This window comes from Rhinopithecus bieti, unplaced genomic scaffold, assembly GCF_001698545.2.
Source record: "Rhinopithecus bieti isolate Rb0 unplaced genomic scaffold, ASM169854v2 scaffold_13029, whole genome shotgun sequence".
Taxonomy (NCBI): domain Eukaryota; kingdom Metazoa; phylum Chordata; class Mammalia; order Primates; family Cercopithecidae; genus Rhinopithecus; species Rhinopithecus bieti.
In genome coordinates, this window is record NW_016807982.1 from 2,475,026 (window position 1) to 2,491,612 (window position 16,587).

General features: G+C 48.7%; 2 protein-coding genes and 1 long non-coding RNA gene across 7 annotated transcripts in view; 1 reads left to right on the forward strand and 2 right to left on the reverse strand.

The window, feature by feature from the left end:
• Nucleotides 1-4,964: 4,964 nt before the first annotated feature.
• Nucleotides 4,965-10,125, reverse strand: SMIM12 (small integral membrane protein 12). 5 transcript variants are annotated; one of them, XM_017884533.1, is made up of 4 exons: nt 9,926-10,125; nt 8,552-8,671; nt 8,251-8,298; nt 4,965-5,902 (listed from the first exon to the last, which is right to left on the reverse strand). In XM_017884533.1, exon 4 carries the CDS (start codon nt 5,895-5,897, stop codon nt 5,619-5,621), a length of 279 nt encoding a protein of 92 aa, XP_017740022.1. In that variant the 5' UTR covers nt 5,898-5,902; nt 8,251-8,298; nt 8,552-8,671; nt 9,926-10,125; the 3' UTR covers nt 4,965-5,618. The 5 variants fall into 5 exon arrangements, with proteins under 5 accessions (XP_017740022.1, XP_017740020.1, XP_017740025.1 ...); XM_017884531.1 differs by lacking the exon at nt 8,552-8,671 and having other exon boundaries at nt 9,926-10,123; XM_017884536.1 differs by lacking the exons at nt 8,552-8,671; nt 9,926-10,125 and adding an exon at nt 9,704-9,919.
• On the forward strand, nt 8,679-10,540 carry LOC108537287 (uncharacterized). The gene is made up of 2 exons (XR_001887749.1): nt 8,679-9,634; nt 9,875-10,540. It is a non-coding gene; the product is annotated as an uncharacterized LOC108537287 (long non-coding RNA).
• A 1,145-nt stretch (nt 10,541-11,685) lies between these two features.
• The window catches only part of DLGAP3 (DLG associated protein 3), a 50,792-nt gene continuing 45,890 nt past the window's right edge, over nt 11,686-16,587 (reverse strand). Inside the window, 1 exon segment of the mRNA XM_017884580.1 lies at nt 11,686-16,580. Coding sequence (XP_017740069.1) covers nt 16,362-16,580 — 219 coding nt within the window. The 3' untranslated portion in view covers nt 11,686-16,361.

The following is a 16,587-nucleotide window of genomic DNA, read 5'->3' on the forward strand; positions in this document are numbered from 1 at the left end:
AAAAAGATTACCTTGAAGTGTTGCAGACTCTGTTGCATCCACAACCCATGAAGGAAGAGGGCCAGGCGAGATGGTTATACAAATTACTCCAGCTGCACTTAGCAGCTTACGCTCAGAGAAGGAGAAATGGACATTGGAGCGGGGGTTGGAAGTGAAGAAACTGGGCACTGACAGAGGGAATAAGGGTCCTAAGGACTTTGGATTCTTCTAGATGGAAAAGCTGTCCTTGCTGGGGCGCTAGTAAAGATTTTTTTAAATCTCAATAATTAGAAGGGCCCATTCAGCATTTTGAACAAAAAACAAAGCCAGGGTTTACTTTTGTATTATGTAAAAAGGATCTGATTAACAGATAATTGATGTTAACAAGTTTAATTCAAAAAGAATAAACTGTTTTTCAAGTACCAGAGGCACTGCTGGAACAGGATGAAAATGGATACACCAGTTACTAATTACTCCTCACTCTTCAAATTGATTCCCGTAAAGACTTCTACTTAGCAAATACTTTAAAATAGGCTGTGTACAGGAAAGAAATAATAGCACATGTATTTGTATTTTATTATTCAGACTGGCTGCCATCCCAACTAGATAAAGGAGGTTTTCCTGGGCTGTAATATCCAGCACTTGCATGTTTTCAGAGCACTCTAAACTGGTTTTCTCACTCTTCACAGGATCAGCAGGGAACACGTTCCCCATTTTGCAGGGAAACCAACGCCAGGAGAGGTGAAGCGGCATACCCCAGGTCACCACTCAGACCTCTTGCCTCCAAGTCCAAGGCTCTTTCCTCTCCCAATTCTCCTGATCTGTGACCTCCTGGGCATTCTGGCCAATCTGCTTCCCTCTGACTTTGTAGACTGCACTGATGGAACTACCACGAAGGCAGGTGTGAAGCCTGCAATCTCCTGACCAGCCTGTGCTTCTTGGTTCTTACCCAAGCCAGTTCTGTGAAATATTTATAAGCAGCTCTCAACCACCAGGTCTATGAGGGTCCCTATTGTCCCTCAGCCAAGGCTGCTCTCTCCCCGAGATCCCCACCTCACCAGGAGCACAAGGATACACGCAACTATTGCAGGAAACGTAGGTTCTTCCTGCAATACAATTCAAGCTGCTAACATTTACTGAGTACCCACTGGTTGTTGTGAGGATGAGGTAATGTATGTAAAGTTTTAGCATAGTCTGTGACAATGTATGTAAAGTTCTTAGCATAGTCACTATGCTAAGAGGTAATTATGTAAAGTTCTTAGTCACTATGCTAAGAACTTTACATAATTACCTCATCCTCACAACAACCCAACAAAAATTCTTACCCCTATTTTACAGGTGAGGATATTGAGGTTCAGAAGGGCTAAGTGACTTGCCCAAGGTCATCCAGTTAATTGTTGAGGCAGTATTCATAATTTAAGTCTGTCAGACTGAGAATCCACTTTATTTTTCCTCTGCTACACTGCCCTGGCTCCCTACTTTACAAGTACTTAGAGATCTAAAGCAAAGTGGAAAAGAAAAAGTAAGGCAAGACGGAGGGGCTTTTACATTCTCACTGCCTGGCTCCCAACGCAGACTCTGGCAAGGCTAATTCCATGATGTTTCACTCAGCGACAGTCCCACCACCCTGGAGCCCTGGGGAGCTGACCAGAGTCAAAAGGCTCCCTGGCAGGCTTGTTCTGGCAGCTGCCCAGTCGACTTGTGCTAACACAGCAACAGGCACAGGAAAGGGTCTAGAAAGAGTGGAAAAGCACCAGACACTGAACCACTGCAGGGAGAGAAATGATTCCTGCCATGCTCGGACAGGATAACCCTATACTAAAGCCACCACCATCACAGGGCTGGGAAGAGACGGGGGGAAGTGGTGGGAGCAAAAAGCCCCAAGCACGTCCACTCACTCATGTGTTTCAGTGAACTGTGACTGGAAGGCCAGTCAAAAAGAGGGTCACTGCCTCCAAGGTGAATCAGCAAGCATGGAAGAAAACCGGTCTGCACCTTGGTTCATTCCAGCAACCTTGACCTGTCTGTACCGACATCCACATAAACCTTGCTATCTAATGTCACCTGAGCAGAGGCAAGAGCACATATACTATCTTACAGCCACTGCAATGATTGATCTCAGCCAGCCTGTGGGAAAGAAAGATCTAGCTGAGAATACTAATAGACTTGCTAGAGGAAGAAATTCAGTGACGACGTGCCCTTGGAAAAGAAAGTATTTAAAAGGGGGCACAATCAAAGTGAGACTGGAAGAAGGGAGCCACCTGGATTCCGAAAGATAGGGCTCTCTCGACCAGACACCGAGTGCAGGACAATGGGTGGTGACAGGGATATTTTAAAAGATCTGAAAATCCAAAAATGTCCGTGGGAAAATGTGTTTGCTGTTATTTCTGTAGGCTTTCCATCCTCACGTTTTTTAAGGATGCCCAAAAGGGTTTTGAGGGAAACCAATTCTGGGATCTAATATTTGTCACAAGCTGATAGATCGGAAAAAAAAAAAAAGAAAAAAGAAAGCATATTTCTTAGGTGTCATCAGAAGGAGGGGGCAGTTTGAGAGGTCACAAATTGGCAGCCACTGGGTCAAATTAACCCCACGGGTAGGTTAGCATGCTTAGAATTTTGTAAAATGAACTATCAACACTTAAAAATCAGAAGGTTACACACACCAAAAAACCCTGAATTTCTAGCATCTTTTCTTTCTTTTTTTTTTTTTTACACTCTCTGGAGCTCTTAGAACATCTTTTAGAAAATTCAAAAATCTGGTACCACTGGATGAGCAGCAGATTGGAAGGTGAGTCACCACTGCCCCCTTTCGGCAGGTCTGTACTTTCTGCCAGCGTGGTGGCTCATCTGTCACCTGACCTTTGCCGGCACCAGTGTTTGGTTTAGCCCAGGGAAGTGACTGCAGGTTTGGTAATGCCCAGGACTGCCATAGGGTGGCAGCACTGGTGTGCCGATGAGGCCTGCTCATTTCAGCCAGAACCAGAAATCTCCTTACATGGTAGCTGACAGCCCCTCCCCAAGCTCCATGGGATTTGTTCCCTGTGAAGCAACAGCAGCTCATTTCCACATTCCCACTAGACCTCAGTGACCTAGAAGAAGCCAACGACTCAACCTGCTCCCTCCTCTCAGGCCACCACTAGGTCCTGGAAGGCACCTCCAGCTGGCACCTCTTCACAGCTGGCACCTCTAACTGTTCAGGAACTCCACCATCACCGACCTGTGAACACCATCAGGCCTCAGGAGAGACAGTCTAAGAAGCAGGGCCAATACCCACTCCCTTTTAGAGGCAGATTAATTCACGAAAGGCTCAGTACTGCCCTTGGCTGACTTAAACATCAGACGGCTTCAAGAGGCAACAGCTTCTTATGCTTCTTCCTGCCGTCTGCTTTTACTCCCCTCACAACCTTACCAGCAACATCTTAAGTGGTAACATTTAGTAGAAACTCCTAGCGCCCTTTAGGAAAGACATTTGGTGTTATGCATGAGATCCTCAAAACTGCTCATTTATCCCATTTCATCCAAAGTGACATTTACTATTTTTACTGTTTATTCCAAAATGCAGGAAAAGCTTCATATAAGACATTCATTGCAGTATCTAAACAAGTGAACAACCAGAAACAATTCAAATGTCCGGCAATATGGAAACGGTCCAGAATAAACTTATGCCATACTCCCACTTGATAGACAATTATGTTGCTATTAAAAACAACTACAGCCGGGTGCGGTGGCTCATGCCTGTAATCCCAGCACTTTAGGAAGCCAAGGCAGGCAGATCACAAGGTCAGGAGTTTGAGACCAGCCTATCAACATGGTGAAACCCTGTCTCTACTGAAAATACAAAGATCAGCCAGGTGTGGTGGTGCGCACCTGTAATCCCAGCTACTCAGGAGGTTGAGACAGGAGAATCGCTTGAACCCGGGAGGCAGAGGTTGCAGTGAGCCGAGATCGCGCCACTGCACTCCAGACTGGGCAATACAGCTAGACTCCATATTAAAAAAAAAGAAAAAAAAAGAAAACTACAGGCCGCCAGGCACGGTGCCTCACACCTGTAATCCCAGCACTTTGGGGAAGCTGAGGCAGACGGGATCACTTGAGATCAGGAGTTTGAGACCAGCCTGGCCAACATGGTGAAACCCCATCTTTACTAAAACACAAAACTAGCCATGCGTGATGGTGCACGCCTGTAATCCCAGCTACTTAGGGAGCTGAGGTGGGAGAATCACTTGAACCCAGGAGGCAGAGGTTGCCTTGAGCCAAGATCACACCACTGGACTCCAGCCTGGGTGGCAGAATGAGACTCCATCTCCAAAAAAAAAAAAAAAAAACTACAGGCCAAGGCCAGAGGATCGTTTGAGACCAGCCTGGGAAACATAGTGAGACCTGGTTCTACAAAAAATAAAAAAATTAGTTGGGCATGGTGGCATACTCCTGTAGTCCCAGCTATTTGGGGGGCTGAAGTGGGAGGATCACTTGAGCCCAGGAAGTCAAGGTTGCACTGAGCCGTGAATGATGACCATACAAAATGGGAAAAATGATAATAGTGAGAAAAGTATATAAAATTAAATGTACAGTAATGATAACTATCTTTAAAACCTATGCAGAGAATTAGTAAAAGACAACCAAATGTTAATGGTTGTTATTAACGAGCTGGGACCATGGGTGCCCTTTTTAAAATCCCTACCAAATTTTCTTGAACGTGCGTATATACTTTTATAGGGAAAGGGGTGTGTGTGTGTGTGTGTGCGCGTGTGTGTGTGTGTGGTCTACTTCCATTTAGACTTGAAGCTGCTACGGCCAATTGTAATGATGGTAAAAAGGTTCCTGGGAATCTGTGCCTCCAGGGTTCAGTGCAACCGCACTAGTAAAGCAGTTTCCAGGGCTCCTTGGCACCCTTTAATACCAATGTTATCCTGCTCTAAAATGCCTGTACTTGCCTAACTCCTAAGAAGACTCCCAAATACCATCTAGATGATAAGATTCGATCATTATGGTTCTCAGATACCACTTTAATCAAGTTTTGCACTCTACAGTGATGGGGGTAGACGATGGGGACTGTTTTCAAGCAAATTCACGAGGCACATGTTCGTCCCTGCCCCAAAGTGAACAGTCTGGACTTCCCAGAACAGAAAAATGCTTTCCTTCCCGGGGGAATCCCATTCCTGAGCTGACAAGACAGATTTCAGTAAGAATGAGCACAAAGGATAGGTCAAAACAGTGAAGGGAGCCAGGTGCATATTTGAATTCTTCCCAGTGCAGACTGGAACTAGACATGCAGGTATCCCTCCTAAAGGCAACACCCAAATCCCAGCCATTCCCACTCAAGGCCAAACCGCCTGCCCACAAAGACTGACAGCCAACGTTCATCTCATAACACTCCTCCCAGCAGTGCACCAGTAAACTCAGATGCCTGAGTGCTTCTGGCCACCACACAACAGATGCGCCTTCCTCTTCACTGGCCCTTTGGCTGCCGCTGGGTCTGCCTGGACATCAAGGAGCAACCAGTATTTGTGTGGCTGTGTGGTGTGGGAGGGGCCAGAATAAGCAACAAAGCCAATTAGATGTGGGTTCTGGGGCTCTGTCAACATGGTAGCAGGACAAGTCACCGCCCACAGTAGGACCATAGGGCCCTGTGTCCTCCATCAATTCTTCTCTGGGCGGTTTCTGTTCAGCACAGCTTTCGGGGCAAATTCTAGCTTGTCCTTAAGGCTCACCACCTGCGTGTGGTCCTTGCCTAGAAGCTCATCCAGCTTGCGATCCTCCCGGCGCTCTGAAATGCTCTTTTCCTCCTCCACAGGCTGGGGGTCCTTTCCCCTGATGAACCATTCCAGGTGGTAGCCCACAGCCCCGACCACGAAGGCAACAGGGAATGTGACATAAGGAGCATAGGTACGAACCACGGTCCAAAACACAGGCCACATGACATCTGTGGAAGAGCACAAGGCAGCATTAGAGAGAACCCAGCATCACCTCCCACCAAATAAGAGCAACCCACTAGGGCTCTCCACTTACCAGGCAGCCTGGCACAATGTTTTTTTACTTTTGTTTTGTTTTGTGTTTTTTTGTTGTTGTTTTTTTTTTTTTTTTTTTTTTTTTTTGAGACAGAGTCTCGCTGTGTCGCCCAGGCTGGAGGCAGTGGCCGATCTCAGCTCACGCAAGCTCCGCTCCCGGGTTTATGCGCCATTCCTTTGCCTCAGCCTCCGAGTAGCTGGGACTACAGGCTCCCGCCACCCGTCGCCCGGCTAGTTTTTTTGTATTTTTAGTAGAGATGGGGTTTCACCGTGTTAGCCAGGATGGTGTCGATCTCCTGATCGTGATCCGCCCGTTCTCGGCCTCCCAAAGTGCTGGATTACAGGCTTGAGCCACCGCGCCCGGCCTTTTTTTTTTTTTTTGAAGACGGAGTCTTGCTCTGTCGGCCAGGCTGGAGTGCAGTGGATGCGATCCTCGCTCACGCACCTCCAGCCTCCCAGGTCAAGCAGTTAGTCTGCCTTAGCGTCTCAAGTAGCTAGGATAACAGCTAATTTTTGTATTTGTTTAGTAGAGACAGGGTTTCAGCCGTGTTGGTCAGGCTGGTCTGACTCCTGACCGCTCGTGATCGCCACCTCGGCCTCCCAACAAGGCGCGGATTACAGGCGTTGAGCACCGTCCTGGCCAGCCTGGCACAACTTACTGAGGACCCACCCCATGCAGAGCGAGAGGTGGGTCCCTGAAATAATCTAGAAGATTTCAAAGATTCCATGTTCGGGAAGAAGGGCTCTCCAGTTACAGACTGTAATCTTTTGACAAGTGCACACCAATATATGACAATGTTCCCACAAGGGGAACCTCTGAGCCTTACCTTAAGTAGAGCCTTCAAGCCCATTACCCCAGGCCCTAGTTTGCCAACTTCAAGAAAGGGAAAAAGATGCCTTTCTCTGCTCTATGGAAATGTTCTCCATGAAGCACAGCCAGCCACCTTTTCCCCATGACACACAATTCTACAATTCTCCACCATAAATGAAAAGTTGGTTCCTTTTTCCTCATGGGCAAAGCATGAAGGAGTATATTTGTAAACGTCAAATACCATAATGTGTACCTAATTATTCTGGAATTTTAGGTAAATAGATAATGGTTTATCCTATCTTGAACCCTGGCTTTTCTAACAAGGGACAAACGTATACATTCATCAAATCTGCTGACTAACCCTACTTTCAAAAGTATCCTATCCTTGGCTAAAGACGGTGCTCACACCTGAATCCCTATTACTCAAGGAGGCTGAGGCAGGAGAAAATCACTTGAACCTGGAGCAAGGTGCAGTGAGCGAGATTACGCCACTGCACTCCAGCCTGGGCAGCAGAACGAAACCCGATCTCAAGAAGAAGAAAAAATCCTGTCTTCAATGAAACCCATACCGTCGTATTTACATAAAAATGCTCCTGAAAATAATCAACAATTCATTATACATACTCTGGATACACACGAACGTGAAGATTTACTGTGAAAAACCACTGTTACAAGCCCTGCCGGAGCTGGGCGGGGAGGGGGAGGGGGGGCAGGGAGGGGAGTGGAATTGTCTCAGGGCCTCCTGAAATGAAGTAGGGCAATGCCAAAGTAATGTAAAAACACACAAATTGGGTCACTCTAATGGCCATTCCATCTCAAATGATTATTACATTATCAATTACCAAAGATCATTCACAGTTATAATAACACAGCTACCATGTATTGAGCACTTATTACATGCTAGGCCTTGGGCTAGGCACATCGTATGCACTCTCTCTCTTAATCCTCATGTCCACCACGTGAGGTAGATACATAACCCACTATCAGAGGGTTAAGAGACTTGCCCAAAAGTATCCACTAAAAGACCTGTTTATGCCCCCGTAGGTACTTCTCCAACACTGCTATCTCTGATCTAAAGTGAACAATCGAAACCTCACCAAGCATAAGATGATTCTCCCCCTCTCTTTGGTTCCCAATTCTCTTTGAAGGAATCCCATTGTTCTCTGGACGTAACACTATAAGGCAGTGGTCCGCAACCTATATTTGGCACCACGGACCAGTTTCGTGGAAGACAATTTTTCCACGGATGGGGGTTGGAGACGGATGGTTTTGGGATGAAACTTCCAGCTCAGATCATCAGGCATTAGATTCTTATAAGGAGCACACAATCTGGATCCCTCGCATGCGCAGTTCACAATAGGGTTTGCACTCCTGTAAGAATCTAATGCCACTGCTGATCTATCAGAAGGTGGAGCTCAGGTGGTAATGCTTCCCAGCTCGCCCACCACTCACCTCCTGCTGTGCAGTCCAGTTCCTAATGGGCTGAAAACCACCACCGGTCTGTGGCCCAGGGGGTTGAGGATCCCCACAGTAAGGGAGCATCATGAAATTAAAAATAATAAATAAAATAAATAAATAAATAAAACTGCAGCATCTCCAACACTCCCCTCCTTATTGTCTTAGCACCAGGCACTATGATGACAATTTACACACTAACTATCATCTGATCCTCATAACACCTCTATGATGTAGGAATTATTAGCCCAGGCTCTTGTTAAGGCCACAAAGGCTCACAGACATTATGTTAACTTACCCAAAATCACCAGAAGTGATAGAGCCGCTGATTTTGAACCCAGGCCTCTCCAACTTCAAAGTCTACACTCTTTCTAGCGGGAAGAACACACTGCAGAGGTATACGGTTTCTGTCCAAATCCTGGATTTGGAGAGAGCTTCCTATAGTTTTTTTCCCATCAGCCTGGCATTTCATCACCTAGAAGAGCTTCCCTTTTTCCACACTCTGAGATTATACTTAGGGATTTGTGAAATTCAGAGATATAGCAACAGTTAAAAGAGGCACCTCTGAAGAATCCCAAACCTAATACTTCTTCATTTTACTTCCACCTTTAAAACAAGTCCTCTGTAGAAGTAGATGCTTCCCTAAATAGCAACTGTCCAGACTTTCAACTCTGTCTTAGAACATATCGAGCATGAGTTCACAACGATCTCTCACATGCAGCATAGTCTCTCTCTACCGTCCTGCTCACATTCTAATCATTCCCAAATAAGTCAATTCATTCCTTTATTCAACACTTATAACCACTTGCTCTGTGTCAGGCACGGTGCTGGCCTACCCTGTTTGCATTTCTCAAGACACTTTAAGCTCCAAAAGGCTAAGCACCATGTCTGTCTGGCCCCATTGTGCCCTATCCATCCAGGCACCTCTCCCACCCTGCCTGTCAGAGTGCCCAAAAAAGGTCTGCTGAACGAATGACAGCCCAAACAACTCCCTAGTGTAAAATCACAACATTCTCCACCCACTCTCCCCCAGAAGGTGGCAGGAGCATAACAGACGCCTTTGCTGATTACAAAAACCTAAAGACTCCATCATAGTCATCCCCAGACAAGGTATCACAATGAAAGAGGCAAAAGTGTCTGAAAAACACTGTGACGCATATTTCCAGCCCGGCATGGAGGACGTCTGCCAAAAGCATCCGGTAAAAGTCAACTGAGTTGCTGGGAAACCTGCCCCAGTGCGGGGGCCCGGAGGCCCAATGAGGCCAGAAGCCGTAGTCCTAAATTCAAGAACTGCTAACAAGGACAGAGGAGGCCTGAGGAGGTGAAAGAATTAACCCTGACAGTCACTCAAGCGCAGTCCAGGAATGGGAGCGCACGTGAGGTCAGAGTCCATCCAAATGGCTACCCTTCTCCCTTCTGTGGGGCTCCCGGTTCACTGCCCCTAGCCCACCTCATTCGTGGCCTCATCAACGTCCATCCTCACTGAGGTGCCGATAAGCCCTGTCTGCGGAGGGCTACCTGGGCTCCCAGACTGGGCACCAGAGCACCCGCCAGAGAGGGGGGCTGGCAGGTCTGGCCGGGACAGGGGTGGACCCTAGCGATCACTCCTCCCGTAACTCAGAGGTTACGGGCCTGGGCTGACCGGACCTGCTCGCCGGGACCGCGCGCTCACCTGCGGCCCAGCCCACACTCCTCAGTGCGGCCCCCGCTCTCCGCCCGCTCGCCGGGAGCACGGAAGTCGCCGCTCCCAGCGGCCCGCGGGACCTTGCCCTGTGACCCTGCCCACTGGCCGCCGGCTCTCGGAGCGCAGTGATTGGCTGAACTTTAGCCAAAGGACGGAAGGAAGCTAGGCGTCCGCAACCGGGCCCCACTGCACTGAAATGGACGTCGCGCCCCCTGGTGGCCTGGAGGTTTCTCAGTGCTGTCGCCACGTGCTTTCTGCGTGGAAAAAGTGAAAGATCATCCAATCATTTTTGTCAACTGATGTTTATTAGGTGTCGTCTAAGACCTAGGTCTTGGCACGCAAAAACAAAAGACATGATCCCTGACCTCAAGAAGCTCTTCTTAGGAAAGTATAATTTAGTGCTTTAAGACCTCTTGGGATCCGGGCTAGGTTTCTAGTGACCTGGGGAACATTATTAACCTGTCTGAGCCTCCCTTCCCCTTCTGTGTAGAGGTAATAACACCCATTTCGCAGGGATGGTGTGAGGGTGGGATGAGACAATATTTGTAAAGTACTGTGGCAGGCACACAGCCAGCAGGGAAATAAATGTGGCTAGTGTTAGTGTAAAAATAATTGAAATATAGTAAAACCTAAGTCTTACATGACCTCTTGGGTACAAGTATTCACTTCCTCCTCTGTATCCCCACTGTACCCTATACAGACATCAATTTTATCATATACAGAGTAGTCCCAAAGTTCAAACTTCTTAACGCTCCCACAAGGCCCTTCCCACCTTCATCCCACTAATCTCAGCCTGCATATTTATTTTGCTCCCACATACAAAACCCGGCAGACCACGCTGTTTCACACCCAGTTAATTACTGATGCTTTTTCATCTACCTAGAGTGTCCTTCCCACCTTTTTTTTTTTTTCTTTTTAGTTTCACTCTTGTTGCTCAGGCTGGAGTGCAATGGTGCGATCTCGGCTCACCGCAACCTCCGCCTCCCAGGTTCAAGCGATTCTCTCCTGCCTCAGCCTCCCGAGTAGCTGGGGTCACAGGCGTGCACCACCACACCCGGCTAATTTTGTATTTTTAATAGAGAAGGGTTTTTTCCATGTTGGTCAAGCTGGTCTCGAACTCCCGACCTCAGGTGATCCGCCTGCCTCGGCCTCCCAAAGTGCTGGGATTACAGACCTCAGCCACTGTGCCCGGCCGCTTTCTCTCCTTTTTTTTTTTTTTTTTTTTACAAGATCTCACTCTGTCACCCAGGCTGGAGTGCAGTGGCACAATCATAGCTTACTGCAGCCTCGACCTCCTGGGCTCAAGTGATCCTCCCACTTCAGCCTTCCGAGTAGCTGGGACCACAGATGCACACCACCAGGCCTGGCTAATTTTTGTACTTTTTGTAGAGACTAGGTTTCACCATGTTGCTCAGGCTGGTCTCAAACTCCTGAGCTCAAGCAATCTGCCCTCCTCAGCCTCCCAAAGTGCTGGGATTACAGGCATGAGCCACCGTGCCTGGCCATGCAGTACCCTTCCCGCCTTTCTTTACTATGCCAAATCGTGCTCTGGCACAATTTTCAAACTTCAGGGACACCTCCAGAGGAAGCCTCATACATAGAGTGCTTACCACGTTAGGCACCCTTCCCTATGATCTCAAAAGCTCAAAGCTAAGTTCTGGCAGTTAAGATGGAGAAAAGGGAACAGTGTTGTAGGGGCCAAGGTTCACTGAAAATCAACTGACAAAAGGCAGATTAATAGGAGAAAAGACATACAAAATTTTATTTTAACGTGCATAGCACGGGGTGGGGGTGAGGGGGTGGGAAGGGAAGGGTCACAGGAGAATGATTACCCAATAACCCAATGGGGTACAGAAGCTTATACACCCTTTTTCAAAGGGGAAGGGGAGAGATGGAGAATATAGACAATTCTTTTGAGGGAAGCACATGATTCTTAGGGCGAAAAAATGGACAGAAATTAACTTGAAAATGATTCTCTTTAGAATTTGAATGAGCCCGAGAAGCAGGCATCATCTTGTGAAAAATCCATCCAGGCGTAGTTGCCTTCCTCAGTCTTCTCTTCTGAGATAGATGAGATTTCGCGGAGGGGAGGAAGGCAATTTTGTTTCTTTTGGAAAGAAGTTTTCTTGATTAGATTAGGACATTCTAGAGAGAGTGCCTCCCTATACTTGGGAGAGAAGGTTAGAAGGACCTTGATTCTGAGGCAGCTTTGAAGGCCTCTCACCATGTCAAAGCGCCAGTCTTTGGGGTATCGCTTTCTGAGCCCCAACAGTACAAAGAAATATTTAGGAGACCGTGGTTAGCAGAACCTGTTCACTAACTGAATATGTGGAGATGAGAAGGGAACAGAACTGCCCAGAGTAACTGGCATTTGGCCAGCCAATCATGTGCTAGGCATTGGGGATGCAAAAATGGCTGGGACCAACCTGCCTCCAGAGTTCTCTGACTAAAGAAACAGATGGGTCTACAAAATGTCAACAGAATTTAAGAAATGTGATGACAGAAGTATACACACGCAGCACAGAGGAGGATCTTCAGCCCGGCCAGGAAGATTCAGGGAAGGCTCCCTAGAGGAACCAGGCCTTGAGCTGAGTCTTGAGTCATGGCTAGCAGTTCCCTCAAGCAGAATTGCTGAGGGGCTCAGGAGCATAGACTTAGAAATCAGATAGCCATGGGTTCAAATCCTGACTCTTGTCTGCTTATCTCAGAAAAGCTATTTACACTCTTTGTTTTAAAAAAAAGACAATAATAGTACCCACTCCTAGGGTTGCTGTGAGTATTAAATCACCTAAATGTGTATAAAGTGCTTGGCATAGTAGTTTGCACCTTCTCAGTGCTCAGTAAATGGTTATTGACATGTTAAGTATTTCCCAACTGTATTGCTCCTTCTGTAATGTCCTATGTCCATTCGTGGCATTACTCATTCATTAAGCCAGAAATCTGAGTGACACCTTCAAGGCGTCCCATCTTTGCGTTATTCTCCAGATCCAGCTTACAGCACGTATGCCTCCTAAATGTCTCTCAAAGTCAACATCATTATCTCTTACCTGGACCACTTTAGCAGCTCCCTCAATGGTCTCCCTGCTGTCTTGTTGCCCCCTCCAGTCCATTTCCTGTCTTTTGGCCATAGTTTTATCTTTCAAATAAAACTATGAGGCCTCCATCTTAGCCCCCCACCCCCAACTCTATGGGTCCCTTCTGGCCATATCTCCTCCACACCCTCCACAGCCACCATAACCTGTCACCCTCTCCAGCCTGTGCTTTCATTCCCAACACACATGTGCCTCCACGGCTTTGCCCAGGTTTGTCCCTTGGCCGGAAATGAATTTCTCCCTTCTCTTCCTTGACTACAAAATGCTAATTCATCCTGCAAGATCCAGCTCACAAGGCAGAAAGCTCTCCCAGACTGCCTGTGCTATGGTTGTACCCTCCAAAACTTACACTGAAATTTGTCATTGTAAGTATTAAGAGGTGGGACCTTTAAGAGGTTATTAGGCCATGAGGGTTGCACTCTCATGGGTGGAACTGACGCCCTTATAAAAGGGCAAGTTCAACTCCCTCTTGCCCTCTCTTACCTTCTCACCTGCCATGGGATGACACAGCAAGAAAGCCCTCACGAGTTGCCAGCACCTTGACACTGAATTCCCCAGCACCCAGAACTGTGAGCCAATAAACACCTGTTCATTATAAGTTACCCAGCCTGCGGTATTCTGTTATAGCAGTACAAAATGGACTAAAACACCCTGGTTGCTAGAGGCTCTCTCCTCTCTCAACCCCTGGGCCCCTCTGGGAGAGCAGATCTCCCTTTGCACCATAACTTTCTGTTTTTGTGCTGGCCATGGCCAGACTGTAAGCAACTTAAGCCAAAGGACTGGACCTAATCTTTCACTGATCTATGGCGCTCAGCATAACTACCTAGGCCACAAGAACCAAAGGAGACTCATCCACACCAGACATAGAACAGTCTATGAAAAGTCATAGACCCATAAAATGCTGTATAATGTAAAGGTTAAACTCAGACTCAGCCACTTCCTGGCTTCATGGTTTGAGGTAAGCTGTTTAAACCTCTCCACGCCCCAGTTTCCTCATCTGTAAATGGGGATGATAACAATATCTGTTTTACAGCGTTGCTCTGAGTTCAAACCTCACCCATGCCCCAATTTTAGAGATAATAAAACAATCTCAGAGAGGTAAACTGACCCAGCCTTTCTACTGGAGACCCTTGTACAGTCATCCAATTTAAGTCTTCCCAAACCTGGCTGCTCAGAATCTTGTGGAGCACTTGTTAAAACCTTATTCGAGGGCAGAGTCTATTCACTAAGTCTTGGACCAGGCCCCAGAGTCTGTATGGGATCACCTCCAAACTAACTGCTTTTGGGAATTCAGATCACATTAGAGCCCTCCTCACCTTCCAGGCTCATGTGAGTTTGTATTGTGGACCATCTGTTGCTTTTCAGAAGTTGTCTACCAAACCAGTCTACAAAACGTTCATGCCACTCTTCTGTTCAAAACCCTTCTATGGCTCCCTACAGCCCACAAGACTCAGGCTGCCTGCCTCAATGAGACCCAAACACTGATATAATCAAGACCCTGTGCTCCCAATGTCTCTTCCTCCTCCAGGTCTTTGCACAGCTGTTCCCTGATCTTGGAACATTCTTCTCAACCCTGGCCCTCCTTCAGCAGCTAATCCCTAATCATCTTTCTGGCACTCACCCCTGTATTTTAACTGCTTGCTTATTTGTCTGTTTTTCCCATATGACCATAAGCTCCATTAAGGGTAGAAACTACATCTTGTTCAAGGCTATTCCTGTGGCGCCTGAAAGTGATAAATGTCTGCTGAATAAATGAATGAGAAGAATTAACTGATCCAGTGTGGCCCAGAAAAGCAGCCAATCCTGTAGGATTTTCCTCCTGCCTGGAGGTGACACACCAATTCAAAGGACTGCTCAAGGAGTGGAAAGGGGCTTTCTGGGTGGAGAATGCCATCAGCCCTCTCTGGTCTAAGAAGCCTGCAAAGCTAAAAGCTCATGATTTCGCATTAGACATGGGTCCACCACATTTAGCCCTGTGACCTCAGACAGGTCGTGTAACCTGCCCTGAGCTTTGGCTTTCTCTTCTGTTGTAAGGACCAGCCACATTCATGTAAAGCACTCACCCCTTGCCTGACCCACACTGGTCACTCAATAAAGCCATCGATACTAGGTTCTGTTTGCCATTTAGCTTCCCAGGAGAGCTCTGTTCTTTGTACTTCCTCTTCCCCTACCCCAGCCTCCACCAAGGTGGCCACCCATAGGAGGCATCAGAAAATGTGGCAGGACTGAAGTTTTTCTGCTGCTGATCAGGAATGACTGGAGCAGAAGGAACATTGTGTCCCTAGGGGAAGGGAAACCAATTATTTGTCAATACCTAACAATCACCACACTCCCGGTTTATCAAGCACATGCTGTGTGCTCGGCGAGCTCTGGACTTCCCTCTCTGGGGGAACCCTGGGGACTGGGAGGAAGAATGGGATACATCGAAACCGGAAGAGCAGAGAAATTGACACCCTCCCCCTCTTCACCCCACCTGGGCCCCTCCAGGAGGGTCCAGGTCCTTACTGTGGGCATCAGGGGGCCGAATCTCCTTTCCACCAGCTGGCCCATCCCTGGGAGGAGCTCAGGCAACACCCCTGCTGTCTCCAAACCAAGAGAGTGGGCTCCCGGCCCCTTCTCCCTTCACCCCCGTCCTCCCACACACGGGACGGAGGTGGCCTCTTCTGGAGAGAGCAGCTGGCTCGAGTGCAGTTCTGCCGTTTTATTTTTCCTGGGATACTTAAGGGGATGTGGGAACAGCCACAGGTGTGGTGAGGGGAAGCCCCCATCTCCCCTCCCCAGCCGCTGGGAAAGGGGAGAGGCCCAGGCGCCCTGGTCCTGGGTTGGTCCAGCCACTGTGGTCCCTGGGCCCAGTGGGCAGAGGGCTGAGGATGGAGCCCCTGGGAGGGTGGGGCGGGCTCCTAGGCGGGGTTCGGGATTCTTCATAAAAAGCCACGAAGCTTGATCCCCACGAAGCCCAGCCCCGCGGGGTGGGGGGAGGGGACGCAGAGCCCAGATGTGGGGCCCGGCCCGGCCTGGCCCGTGGGGGGAAAGAATGGCAGAGATGGTGCCCATTGAAAGGAGGTGGGGACAAAGCGTCGGACCAGGTGGGCGGGGGATCCAGGTGAGGGGCGCAGGGCGGAGAGGCACGGCCCCCTGCCCAGCCCGGGCGCCTTCGCGTGGGGTCAGGAAGGTAAAAAACCCACGAGAGTGTGACGGGCCCGAGGGCTGGGGCGTGCGGTGCCGGTGGGGCGGGCGCACGGGGCGGCCCGCGTTCACAGTGACCTCGACGCTGGGTGTACAGTACGGGTGGAGAACCGCGGGCCCAGGCCGGGCTGGGCGGGCCGGACCGGTCACAGCCTGGTCTGGGCCTCGGGGATGTAGATCTCGATGCTGTCTGCGCTCTCGGTGGCCGAGCTGTGGCGGAAGGAAGCGGCGCGCTTGGCCGCCAGGAGCCGCTTGCGCGCTTCCTGCCGCTGCCGGTCCACGGAGTCCAGGGAGCGCTCCTTCACCGGCACGCCCCGGCCCCGCAGGGGCTTCTTTGGTATCGGCGGAGGGACCTTCTTCTCCTCCTGCGGA